This window comes from Notamacropus eugenii, chromosome 2, assembly GCF_028372415.1.
Source record: "Notamacropus eugenii isolate mMacEug1 chromosome 2, mMacEug1.pri_v2, whole genome shotgun sequence".
Classification (NCBI taxonomy): domain Eukaryota; kingdom Metazoa; phylum Chordata; class Mammalia; order Diprotodontia; family Macropodidae; genus Notamacropus; species Notamacropus eugenii.
In genome coordinates, this window is record NC_092873.1 from 188071941 (window position 1) to 188085924 (window position 13984).

Below are 13984 nucleotides of genomic sequence, written 5' to 3' on the forward strand. Positions count from 1 at the left end.
TTATCAGTAGATTGCTTTATTTGCCAGGCTAAAAGATAATTTATTATTATTTTCAAAATTTTTATTGTTATTAATGCTAAGTAGGAAAGATAATGCCAATTTTTTCTTTCAGACCTGTATAAAAATGGACTCCAACGGGCTAACTTTGTGCCATTCATTGCTGTCTTGAAGGTAAGGAAAGTCAGTGATTGAATACTTCACTGTTTGTGTCATGTCAATAATAAGGAGATTTTGCAGCATTTAATTGATTTCAAATGCATGAACTGCTCAGCTAAATTATTACTGGGACATAGCAAAAGACACAAGTAGATATGAACTTTTTGCATGGCATTTATCTAGATGTATTAAAAGAATAATTGTAGGATAAGGTAAGTTGTTATGAGTGAAACATTAATCCTTTCATTATTTTTTAGTATTTAGGTTAGCACACAATCTCTGTAGAACTTTTTAAAAGCTTTATGGATGTATTTTTGGGAAGACATGAAACTCCCATGCAGTTGGCAGTCTTTGTTAGCATGTTTTGACATCTGCTGAACATGCTATTTTAGAATGATTCTATTATAAAAAGATTCAAATATATTTAAATGAAGTTGCCACCGAGTTATTTGGAAATTATGCCAAAGTACCTTATTGAGAAAGTTGCAGTCATATAAATATTTACTGTATATAATTCAAAATGTTCTATACAGCATTGTGCTTGGGATTAGTTTGAAGTGGTCTTCATATAGTCATGTCATATTTCTGTATAGAAAATATACACACATGTATGTATAATACATATTTAATACATATTTTTATGTCAAGTAAGAACATATACACACATGCATACAAATAAATGCAGGCAGAACAGAGAGAGAAAGAGTGTGTGTGTGTGTGTGTGTGTGTGTGTGTGTGTGTGTGTGTGTGTGTGCGTGCATGTGCGCATGCGCATGCTATGGAAAATTGTTTCTCATCTTCCTGAGAAAGGTGAGAGAGGGGTCTGTGTCTTGCCACCAGACTCCTGTGACTCTGCAGGAGAGAATGAGGCTGATGACTTTGCACAGCTCTGCCTCACTTAAATCCAATTCATGTGCATTTTAAGACATCACCTTCCTATGTCATTGGTCCTCTTCTAGAACAAAGGATGAACAATAAACAAAATTCGTTGAGTATTTATTGATCACTTACTATGTATACCAGACTCTGCTAGGCAATATATGGGATATAAACATGAATTTCTGCCCTCAAAGTGTTTGAAATCAGTAGAGTAGATAAAAAATGGATATAGACATCTGTGATTCAAGGCAGGCTGTGATGAATACTATAAGAAATAAATGGCCTCTAGCAAAATAGAATACTTGTGATTTTTAATTACATATTTTGGATCATGCTGTTTAAGCTTTTCCATGAAATGTTTTTAATGCAGTTGATGCTATTTTATGTAACATCAACAAGGCTAGGAAAGAATAAGCTTTTTAAAAAGTTGGACAGTCTAGAAAATTCTCTTATTAAGAAAAAGCAATAAAAATCATTAATTTTCATCGTAAGGACAGTCATTTGATTTTCCCAAATTACATTTTCATTGCAATTACTGATGAAATGGATCAAATGAGTTTTCAGACTATGCTGAAGAAAACATAAATGTCTGTTTTCATGAACAATTTTAGGCCCCAGAAGTATTTTAATTCCTCTGAGGTATTTATAACCATAGAAAAGAAGTATTGTTTTCCAAGGCGACTTGTGTCATTGATGTGTTTTTCTTTCCCTTAGCCTCTTTAGCTCTTTACATTCTTACTTATCTCTTATTTGAGAAAATGGAATAGAGTTTTTGTGTGAACCACAACTCCAAAATAATATTGTACATATTGATACAAAAATATAAACGTACAAAGTAGGGGAAACGTGCTAAAAATAGCACATGAAAATACACAAAATGTAAAAAGAGGGAAAAAAGAGCTCTCCGAATGAAGAGAGTTCAGAGTTTATCTGGCTAATTTGCAGCTTGTGCATTCTGATTATGGAAAAGCAAAAGATGATTTCTCCAAACTTTACTTTTACTAATAACTTCATATTTTCTACTCTGATATTGGACAAGGTATGAAGTCAGCTCCATATCACTTCTCCATCTGTTTGTTGTTGCTGCTACCATTGTATCCGTAGTAAAATGATACAAAAGTAGACAGGCAAAGAAAAGAAGAAACAAAAAACATTGACAATCCATAAGTATACTCAACACCCCATAAAGACCCAGGAGACTAATTAATCAGGCCACAAATCAAAAATCAATTAGTTCCTGCCCTCAAGTAGCTTACATTTTATAAACTAAGTATTATTTAGAAATAATAAACTCTTCCTCACATCTAGGTTTTCTGTCAAACATTTAATATGTGACAAGGCCATAGTAAAGCACAAAACTAGCCTGAGTAACCAGTTATAATAGTTTTCATGGAACTGTTCTGATTGGGTCCTGGGTGTGAAGAAATATTGTCAAACACTATAACCCAGTCTTCCTCACAGATCATAGGGTTCACAGGTAGGAGCTGCTATACTCTCTATGCTCTTACTCTTTGGTCTTGGTACAGGACATTGTTTGGATGACATATAATAAAAGTCAGCGTTGCTATAGGATATGGAGAGAATCCTTGTCTGAGAATGAGAGGTTATAAGGAAGCAAAGTAGAAAAACTCTTGGAAAAGAGGAAAACTATGTATCCCCTTATTTCCTTGATATGTACCTCTGTAATTCAAGTTTTTGGTTAGTTTTTTAACCACTATAGTAATTTTGTGATTATAGTATGGAGTCTAAGGAAGCCAATGGAAGTATTTATAGACTCTTAGCTAGGAAATGTTATTATTTACATATAACAGAGGAAAGTAGAAGTGGAGAGATGTTGACTAATTGGACTGAAGACAGAGAGTCCATTTGTTTTCAATTTTTGAGTCTGGATTCAATTTTAAGACATGTGACCTTAATGTGTCACATCTGCTCAAGAACCACGTAGTCCAGTTCAGAACTGTCCTTTTCTGCATCACCTAGGCCCAAACACTGAGGTTTGTGGGAAGCAGTTTTGTAAATGCAATTACAGTCAACTATAATCAGCACTTATTAACCATCTACTCTGTGCAAAGGACTGTGTAATGTTATAGGAAATGTATACTGTCACGTCTTTCCTTGAGTTAATGGTCTAGTGGGGGAATAAAGTACAAGCATGGTTTTCTATATTACAAAATATGATGTCATGAATGTGTTAGAGTGATGAAACCAGGTGCTGTGTGAGGACCAAAATGGAAGATCATTCCCAGCTAAGGCAATTAGAGAAGATTTTATGGATGAGATGGCTTTTGAGTTGGGCTTTAAAAGTTGGACAGGACCTCAGTAGGAGAAGGGATGGAGAGAAGATATTCTGATCCTTGGTAACAATATAAGCAAAGGCACAGAATATTGAATCCACAGTGTGTTTTCCGGGAGATGTCCAATTTGGTTAGAGTACAAGTAATAGAATTGGAGAGAATTAATATGAAACAAGGATAGAAAGGGACTTGGCACCAGATTGTGGATTCAAGCAAAGAAGCTTAAATTTCATTCATTGGACATTAGGGACTCCAGAAAATATTTTAATTGAGGTCTTCATATAGGAAAGATTATTCTTACAATAGTAAGAAGGATTGGAGGAAGAGGAAGAATAGGTAGGAGTCTAGAATTCAGTTTCCTCATCTGTAAAATGAGGGAATTGGACTAGGTGGCTTCTAATATCCCTTCCAACTCCATGTCTATGATCTTATGTACTCAAAACAGAAATGGAAACTGGAGGTCTAGATTTAGGTGTCATCTACATAAAAAAGGCAGTTAAGCCTTGGTGAGAAGTGTAGACAGAAAAGAGGAGGGGTAAAAGACAGGCCCTTTGGGAGAACTTTCACTGGGGACTGTTGGCACCATCATTAGGACAAGCATCTGGGCTTTGTCCAAAATTTAAAGAATATAAAGATTTAACCCATGCACCCCTTCAGCAACTTAGAAACTGCTGAGGTCAGCACCTAGTTAACGAGAATGTTACACTGAAATGGAACACAGTGAGAACCACTGCGAGCCATTGTACTAATACTTCCTCCTGTTTAGCTGAATTTGTCTTAACTACTTTTTGTATTATTTTCAAATCACGAATTACAAAGCTGATTTCATGAATGACTGTGTTGTTTGGTCTTACTGCTAAAGTTTTTCATTATAATTATAGTATTTATGTAAGGTTGCAAACCGCTACGCATATAGTATGCCATTTGATCCTCATAGCAACCTTATGAGTTAGGCACTATCATTACTCTCATTTTACACATGATAAAATTGAGGTTGACAGAGATTCAGTGACTTGCCTAGGGTCACACAGCTAGGGAGTGTCTGATGTGGGATTGAATTCAGGTCTTGCTGACCCTTCATCCAGTCCTATGCCCCCCAGATGAGCAGGACTGGGGAAAATGATGAACAGAAAGAACATGAGCAATTAGAAAGCTAGGTGGATAATTAGGAAAGTTGTCAGGAAGGCGATGCCATGACTTGAAAGTGATTTGGATCTAAGTGAAGGAAGGTCATGCAAAGTCACCAGCTTCATTCTCTCCTCTGGAGCCATCTGGATCCAGTGGCAAAATATACATCAGGACAACTAGAGATGGACCTCAACTAGGAGAGTATGGTGTTGGCCAGAGTCGGAGGAGAGGGTAGTCAAGCATGCCAAAAGCTGCAAAAAGAGAAGGAACAATGAAGACTGAAAATTGGCCCTCAGGTCTGGCAATGAAGAGGTCAACAATGACCTTTGGTAGAGAAGCTTCATTAGATTGGTGGGGACAGAAGTGAGGTAGTAAAGGATTAGAAGAGGAGTAGATAGTGAGAAGTGCAGGAATAGAGCATAGACAATCTATTTATAATGAATACATTTTTAATACCTTGCTGTAGCCTTTTGGCTAATATTTGTTCAGCATTTTTGTCTCGATGTTCATCAGAGCTATTTGTCTAAAATTTTCTTTCTCATCTATAGTTTTCTTTCTCTTTTATTCCCCCCTGGTTTGTATATCACTAAACTATTTGTCTCATTAAAAAATTTGGTAAAATGGTATCTCTTTTTGCAAACAATTTCTATAATATTACAGTTAATTTTTTAAATGTTTGATAGAATTCACTTGTAAGCTCATATGGCACTTTTCCTCTCCTTGGGAGTTCATGCATGGCTTGTTGACTTTCTTTTTCAGAGATTGGGTTGTTTAAATTTTCTATTTCTTGTTCTGTTAATTAGGGTATTTTATGTTTTAATAAATATTTGTCTATCTTATTTAAATTTTTGGTTTTGTTGGCAAATAATTGGGTAAGAAAGTTTCTAACAGCGTTCTTTATTTCCTCTTCATCTATTACAGATTCACCTTTTTTCATTTTTTATTTTGGTAATTTGGCTTTTCCCTCTCTTTTGGATCAAATTGGCTAATGATTTTTCTTTCCATTTTCTTTTACCTTTTTTTTTCAGAAATGAGGTCCTTGTTTTACTTATCAAATCAATAGATTTTTGTTTTCAATTTTGTTCACTGTTAATTTTTCAGAACTTCTATTTTCCATTTGTGGTTTTAAATTTTTTTTAAAAAGTTGCATGCTTAATTCACTAATATCTTTTTTTTTCCTCTCATTTGTTGATGAAAGTCTTTAGAGACATAAATATTCCCCTAAGGATTGCTTTGGCTGCATCCAAAAAGTTATATTGTTTCAATGTGATAGTTTTCTTTGATAAAATTATTTACAATTTTTACAATTTGTTCTTTGATCCACACTTTCTTTAGTATTACATTATTTGGTCAGTCAATAAGCATTTATTAAGTGCCTATTGTATGCCCAGTACTGTGTTAAGTGCTGGAGATACAAAGATAAAGTGAAAAGCAGTCCCTACCCTCAAGAAGTTTATATTCACACACACACACACACACACACACACATCTATGCTGCTGCTACTGCTATATTCTAATACTTCTGTTATACAAGATACTGACAAAGCAAATACAAAATTACATTAGAGAGAAAGCATTAGCATCTGGGGGCACAGGGAAAGGCCTCCTACAGAAGGTGACATTTTGCTTAGACTTGAAGAAAGCCAAGGATTCTAAAAGGCATTGGAGAGAATCAGTGAAAAAGCATTGAAATAGGGCATGGAGTGACATGTGTGAGAAATAGTAAGTAGGCCAGCATGGGTAGACCATAAAGAACATGGAAGGGAGTAATGTTGTGTAAGAAGTCATCATTTAAGTCTGAATCTTTTTTTCAAATTCCCCTTATTGATTATTAATTTAGTGTAGGGATTAGTAAATATTATATTTAATATACACAATCTGCATTTATTTATAAGTTTCTTATGTGCTAGCACATGTTCTGTTTTTTAAAGGTGCCACATAAAACTAAGAAATATATTTATTCCCATTCAGTAATCGATTATAGAATTACTTAACATTTTAAAAATTCTATTTAGGTCCTTAACTTCCTAGTTGTTCATCTTTTTCATTAGACTAGTCTAGGTCTGAAAGGGACACTTTGAAGTCTCTGACAATTGTTACTTTACTGCCTATTTTGTCTCTGTGGTTTTGTCAGTGTTCCCCTTAAAATATGTAGATGTTTTGACATTTAATACATATGTATTTAATAATAACAATAAAAAGAATTGCTATAATTTCATTATCCACAGTGCCCTTAAGCATGATGTCATTTCCTTGTTCACCTTTTTAAACCATATTCACTTTTAGACTTTAATTATCCAAGATCATAATTACCACCTTTGTTTTTCTTTTATTCATCTGAAATATAACCCATCATTTAACTGTATGAATTTGTTTTAAATATTTTTCCTATAAACACCCTACTGCATTCTGTTTTCTAATCCATTCTTGCCACTTTTTCTCCCTTTATTAAATTCCCTACATTCAAACTCCTTTCCTTGCCACCATTGCCCTGCATGGGTCAGTTTCCCCATTATAATATTATCTCCATGAGTACAGAAACGTCTTCCTTCTGCATTTGTTTTTCCTTTGCCTAGCACGGTGCTGCCCTGCACATGGAAAGCACTTTGTCATTCATTCATTCATTCATTGTGGATCAGTTCATCCCACTCACATTCAGAGTTGTCTTTGTTGGCTGTGTTTTTCCTTCTTTCATGCCTTAGTATAGTATTTCTTCTCTTTGTTCCTTGCATGCTCTTTACAAAGAAAAAAAAAGACGAGTAAAGGAGAGGAATGAGATCAACACTAGTAATCCCAAGTTGGTGTGGTCTGGGTGATGTTTCAGCCAGCCCAGACTCCGGTTCCTAGGTCCCACCTTTTGTTTCTATTCCTTTACTCACCTGTCTTTATAATCAGTTTTCTGTATTTGGTTTGTTTTGTTGGTGACTCCCATTTTCAACTCTATCCTCTCCTGAACCTCTCTCTTCCCTTTGCCTCTCCTCATCTCGTTCTCTGATTTTTGTTTGTTTGGATTGGACCTGTAACGTCATTGGCTTAGGGAAATCCTAGCGAGGTAAACTCCTTCTGCCAATGTAGAATGAGTCCTACTATGCAACTTATAAAGAATTGCTAGGGATACTAAAAGGCACAGAAGCACAGAATAGCAGAGTTGAAAGGGACCTTTGACACTTTTATGTGGTACATTGGAATGCTGCTGCATTGGGAGGTAGGGGATGTAGTTTTGAGTCTTGTTCTGCTACCCAGGCCAAATCACTTGGCATCTGCGACCTTTTTTTTTTTTTTTTTAAATATTTTGATAACTGTTTTCCTAGAAATGGTTTCCTCTACAATTGTATGTATTTTATACCTTTAAAATTTTATTCTAAGAAGAGTTTCAGCATACAAAAAAGATTAAGAACCTTGCACTAGTTGGTCTCTAAGGTCCCTTCCTGCCAAAATGTATTATCCTTTGAACAAGAATCTACTCTACCACATATCTGACTAGTGGTCCTTTAGCATTTTATCTGAAGACCTCTAGTTGGAGGAGGGGGAACACTGCCTGTTTTGAGAGTCCGTTTGGATAGCCAGCCAAACATTTTCGAAAGATTATATAGTCTATATTTGATCCTAGAAGAAATAAGGACCAATCAAGTTTATTGGGTAGAGAAGTGACATGGTTAGACCTTTGGAACATCACTTTGGCAGCTATATGGAGAATGGACTGGAAGGGAAGGAAGACAGGAGATTATTGCCATAGCCCAGATGAGGTGATAAGGGCCTGTTGAGGGTGCTGGTCATGTGAATAGAGAGAGGAAAGAGATGAAAAAGACTGTTTGACAAATGACTGGAGGGAGGGAAGGAGTTGAGAATCACCAGGGTGACTGGAAAAGTGGTAGCACCCTTGATAGAAATAGGGAATTTTGGAACAGGAATGTTTCTTTTTGGCAGGGAGTAGAGAGATAATGAGTTTGGTTTTAGACATATTGAAATGTCTATGGGAAATGTTAAAAATGTTCAACAAGCAGTTGGGGATGCTGGACTAGAGCTCTGAAGAAATAGTAGGCTGGAAATATAGATCTGGGAGATATACACATTGAGATGATAATCAAACTTACATGAGCTGATGAGGACAGGAAGTAGAAGAGTGGAGAAATGAAGGGGGAGAAAGAGAGAGGAAAGGAGAGAGGAGAGGAAAGGAGGTGGGAGAAGAGGAGGAGGGAGAACGAGATAGGAGAAAGAAGAGAAGAATAGCGGAGGAGAGAAAGGGAGGGAGAAAGAGGAGAGGGAGACAGAGATAGTAGAGAGACAGAGAGGAAAGAAAGAGAGGAGAGACAGAGAGAGAGATCAAGACAGAACTTAGGAGGTGTGCCTATAGTTAAAGGATATGAGTGGACCATCATCAATCAAAAGGAACTTAAGAAGGAAAGGATGGATAGTTTGAGTTTGGGGGAGGAATGAGACAATGATAACAATAGCTCCTGTTAACGTAGTGCTGATACAGGAAGTAGTGCAGCCTTTATTATTCCCATTTTATAGATGAAGGAACTGAGGCACAGAAATGAGTTCAGCTGTAAACTTGTTAAATATGAAATAAAAACAGGACTTCAGAATATCTAGTGGAACTGTCTGGGAAACTCGTTGAAAATGTGTGTCTGTAGCTTAGGAGAGATGTGTCTGGAGATAAAGCTCTGAGAAACGTACATGTAAAAGGTGATGGATGAAGTCCTAGAAATGAGTAAGTTCACCAATAGAGAGTATGGAAAAAAGAGAACTGGGCCACAAAAGAACCCTGATGTATAATAACAATCATAAAAGCTTACAGTTTTAGATAGTGGTTTACTTCAGGATTTCTTCAGGTTCAGCTAGAACTTGGAGAGGAAGATGGAAGGAAGCAGTTTGAATGCTACATGGTAAGGATCATCTTGGAGCATTACTGAGCTGTAGTAGCTTCTCTGCCTTTCCTTAAACCCTACCTTGTATGGAAGGCCTTTCACTGGCCCTCCAGTTACTGGTTCCTTTTGCTCTAGGTTATGGTCCATCCACACTGTATGTATGTTATGTGTACCTATTTGTTGTCTCCTCAGTTAGGATGTAATAAACTCCTGGTTTTGTTCTTTCTTTGTCTTCCTGGCCAATGTTTGGCCCAGTGCTTAGCACTTAGTAAGCACTTACTAAATGTTTGTTGGCTGATTAAGTTTACAAAGTGCTATCACCATAAATATTATTAACCCCATTTTACAAATAGGGAAAGGGAGTTCAAAGACATGAGTGACTTGCCTACAGTCACAAAATTAATAAGTAGCAGCATTATGACATAAACACAGATCTTCTGACTCAGACCAGTGTTCTTGCCAAGGCACCATACTGCATGAAGGGAATGAAAGAAGAGCCATCCTAGGAGATAGAGCGTTAGGAGAACCAGCAGAGTGTGACCCATCTCACTTCTGCTCAGTGCTCAGTCTTCTTCCTGCTAACTTTTGACCCAAATATAAAACTCATATCTCTCCTAACAACCACCCTTCTGAAGCTTCTACCTGCATGGAAAGAAGGAAACGTAAATCCCATTGCTCGTATCTGGTTAGATTGTTGTCTGTTCATAACAGTCTCATGTTTTATGAAATTAAAGCACTGCTGTCATTCAGCAAGCATTTATTTGGCAAATGGGGATGTCCCTGGCACTGTGCTAGAGGAACAAAGATAAAAACAAAACAGAACTTGTCTTCTGGGAGATTTTATTGCCCTTGGGGGCAACATGTATGTGGACAATTAAATATAAGACATATACAAAAATAAATGAAAAGTTGTTTTGGAAAAGGGAACTAACAGCTGAGAGATCAATCAACTCAGACTTCAGGTAGAAAATGGCACTTGAATTGCCTTGAAAGAAAAGAAGCCAGGGGTTTTTTGAGAAAGAGGTGATGACAGAGTCTGTTTGATGTGGTAAAGGCCACTGCAAAGGTTTGGAGATGGGATATGGAATACCTTGTGCAAGGGATAACAATTTTAGTCAGTTTGGTTGAAACATAAAAGTATGTGATAGGGAGCAACGTGCAATAAGCCTGAAAAGATAGGTCAGAGCCAAATTGTGAAGAGCTTCAGTTGCTGAACTGGGGAGTTTGTATTTTATTCCAGGGGGTACTTATCAACTGGGGAGTGGCTGAACAAGTTGTATATGTGAAGGTGAGGTAATACTATTGTGATGCTAGAAATGACAAAGGGGGAGGTTTCAGAGAGACCTGGGTAGACTTGTATGAACTGATGCAAAGTAAAGGGTTCAGAAACAGAACAGTTTATACAATAATACCAATAATGTAAAAAATAAATGACTGAAGACTTAGGAACTCTGATCAACCCAATGATCAACCACAGTTCCAAAGGACTCATGATGAAACATGCTATCAACATCCAGTCAGAGAAGAACTTAATGCAGATGAAAGCACCTTTTCCTCCTTCCTTCTTTCCTCCCTTCTTTCTTTACTTCCTTCCTTTTCTTTTCCTCTTGACATAGTTAATACAGGAATTTGTTTTGCCTAACTATAAATACTTGTAATGGATTTTGTTTTTCTTACTTTTTTTCAATTGTTGGAGGAGAGGAAGGTGGGAGGGACAGAATTTGAAACTAAAATGAAATTGAACTTTAAAAAGAAGGAGTTTCAGAGGTCCAGACAAACAGGGATGAGGACCTGAATTAAAGAGGTTGTGGTATAAATTGAAAAAGTGGGACTGATTGATGTAAAGAGTGTTCCGGAGGCAGAACCAACAAGACTTTTTATTGTTGGGAAAGCAGAACAGTACATTAGAGAGATGGACTTGTCCTCAACAGACCTAAGTTAGAATCCTGACTCTTACAGGATATTCTGCCCACATAGACACTATTAAGGACACTTGTAAAGTTTAGCTAAATCGACCCAGTCTGTACTCCAGTAGTTTATAATGGACAATGGCAACGTCTACAAATATACCCAAAGGCACACAGACAAATGTACAGCTTTCTAAACAGGCTATATACATCAATGAAATATTTTTGTAGAAGCAGTTAATTTTTTTTACAATGGAAATCATATATCAGAACAGTTTATGTGGGAAGGTCATGAAGAAGGTGGGATTTCAAGAGCTATTTCACTGATAAAAGAGAGGAAGCTTAGTGAGTTATAAAGGAGAAAATGGTCCAAGTATAAATATAAAAGGCTTCAGTACCTTTAGAAATACATCAATCTAATTATGATTAGCTGCCTTTGGAAAGGTGCTTTCATTTTCATACATTTTTAAAACATGAAACTACTTTAAAAGTGCTTCCACAGTATAAGCATCATTGAACAGAATCTGATTGCATTGTAAACATTAATTAGAATTTCCATAGTTGAAAGAGGGGCCAAATGACATTTTTATGAAAAAGAGTGAATTTTTTTTCTTGTGTTAATTTCAACTGGACTACCTGGTATTATTGCCATTCTTTGGTAATTGAATTGTTAATTGAATTTGGTAATTGTTTCAACCAGTTATCATATTTCTGCAATCTCAGATATTCCAGATAGGTCCTGTTTTAAATTGGGATGAAGATCTGTTTAGTCCACAAAAATTTATCTTTTTCTAATGTATTGGATTGCTTTGTGAATTCAGAAGCCCTTTAAATCCCAAATAGAGAGAAAGACCCGTTTTCCATTTAAAGCATTCAATTTGATTCTTTCTATTAAAAACTTTTATAGTCACATTGGTACTTATATTCTTCTTAGTCTTTTTTTTTTTTAAAAAGAAAACCTCTCAACCTAAATTTCATTTTTGTTTTCACTGAGACTTTCTTAATCTGTAGGTATACAGCTTTATATAGGGTAGAAAGTCTGAAGCATGGTGTTTTTTGGTTTGTTTGGGGGTTTTTTTGTGGAGTTTTTTGCCCTCTGGAATGTGTTTCTGTGCACTAACATATATAATGTCTTTAATGGTATGTTTATCAGTAATTTTAAATTTGTTGTTATGTCTGTGTACTTTAATACTGACAAATATGTTGTCTATCCTAAGTTTCTTACACAGAATATATACTTTAAAACTCAATACTTATTTTAGCTATGTAATAGGTTGGTTGATTAGAGATCATTGATATTATTGCTATAAAATAATATCAAAAATAGCCAATCTCACATTCTCAAATGTTCATTTTTTACATTAATTTGAATTAAATCTACAAATCAGAGAAAATAAGACTAGCATTTATTATTGCAATTTTATTTCTTTTTTATTTTTTTGAAGAAAAAATCTAGCAGTCCTAGTTTTAAAGAGTTTTTGATTAGAAAACATTCTGACTTGGTTTACCGTCTGGTTGTCTAATTTTTGTGTAATGACTTTATTTCTTCTGAGTGACCTTTATTGTTTGTATTCAAACATTTATTGGTGATAGTTTTTTAAGGAGTCTTCTAAAAGGAATCTTAACTGCTTGAACATAAATTTGATGAGAATGATACCCTGGAATAACCTACAGTTAGAGGCTACAGAAAATCTGCCTCTAGTTCTCAGTTGAAATGTTTTATTGTTCAGCTTTTGTCCAGCCACCTGCATTAGCATTTGTTGACTTGCTAAGCTGATATTTGCCATTTTCTCTCCAAGATTTTCATTTCACTGGTGAAATTGATTTGTCAGTTTGTTCATTATAACCCTAAGATAGCACCAAAGCTTTCATGATGCTAGATAATCAAAACCAGTGTTTGAGGCCATTGTCAGTCTCTCTGACCTCTGGGGAGCTCACTGTCACCTGAGTCAGCTGCTGGGATTAACCCTTTGCATGTGTGATGTCTTCACCTATAAGACACTTTTTCATGAAAAGAAATAAAAAATTAAAATATCAGAGTAAACTGCAAAATCAAAAAGGATTGTTGTTTTGGGGAACAAATATTTCAATACATGAAAATAATTATTTGAGTTACTGACAATTATAAACAGTTTTAGTTGAACAGGTTAATGTGATTTGTAGAAGATAATATAGAGAAGCTAAGTGATTTGATGTAAGATTATTAGTAATTTTTTATAATACATGAAGCATTTTAAAATAATTTTTGCGCTGGTTCTTTGAACTTAATCTTATAATAGTATATGATATATTTATCTTAGGAAAAATAACTATTTTACTTATTGTAATATATTCCTCATGTATCTGCCCATGTATCACAAGATGTGAAAATAGCTAGATCTTGTATGATTCAAAGCCTACCAAGTTAATTCTTATTTTGGATGAGGGTATATTTATAATCTTTTCATTATCTATATTATATAAAATAGCTAACCTTTCAGCAAGCATCCCCCTCCCCCATTACTATGAACTATTTTAAAATCTTATATAATTTGTTTAATGTAGTATTACAGACCATATTTCTTGGTGTATGTTACTTGGGGCTCAAGTTTCTTCCCTTTTAGATCATAAATAACTCTTTTCAGTTAAATTACAGGGAATCGCTTCTTGGATTACAAAAATGATTTAATGGAAATATATTGAAGATATATAGGAATTGGTTCTTTGGATAGCAGGATAAATTAGTTTAATTACACGTGGCAGTTTTCTT

General features: G+C 35.4%; 1 protein-coding gene across 4 annotated transcripts in view; it reads left to right on the plus strand.

The window, feature by feature from the left end:
* AFG1L (AFG1 like ATPase) overlaps positions 1 to 13984 on the plus strand; it is a 183076-nt gene that overhangs the window by 101756 nt on the left and 67336 nt on the right. For all 4 annotated transcript variants that reach the window (XM_072642991.1, XM_072642989.1, XM_072642993.1 and 1 more), the window contains exon 7: positions 113 to 171. In XM_072642991.1, the coding sequence (XP_072499092.1) occupies positions 113 to 171 (59 nt within the window). The remainder of the gene's footprint in view (positions 1 to 112; positions 172 to 13984) is intronic.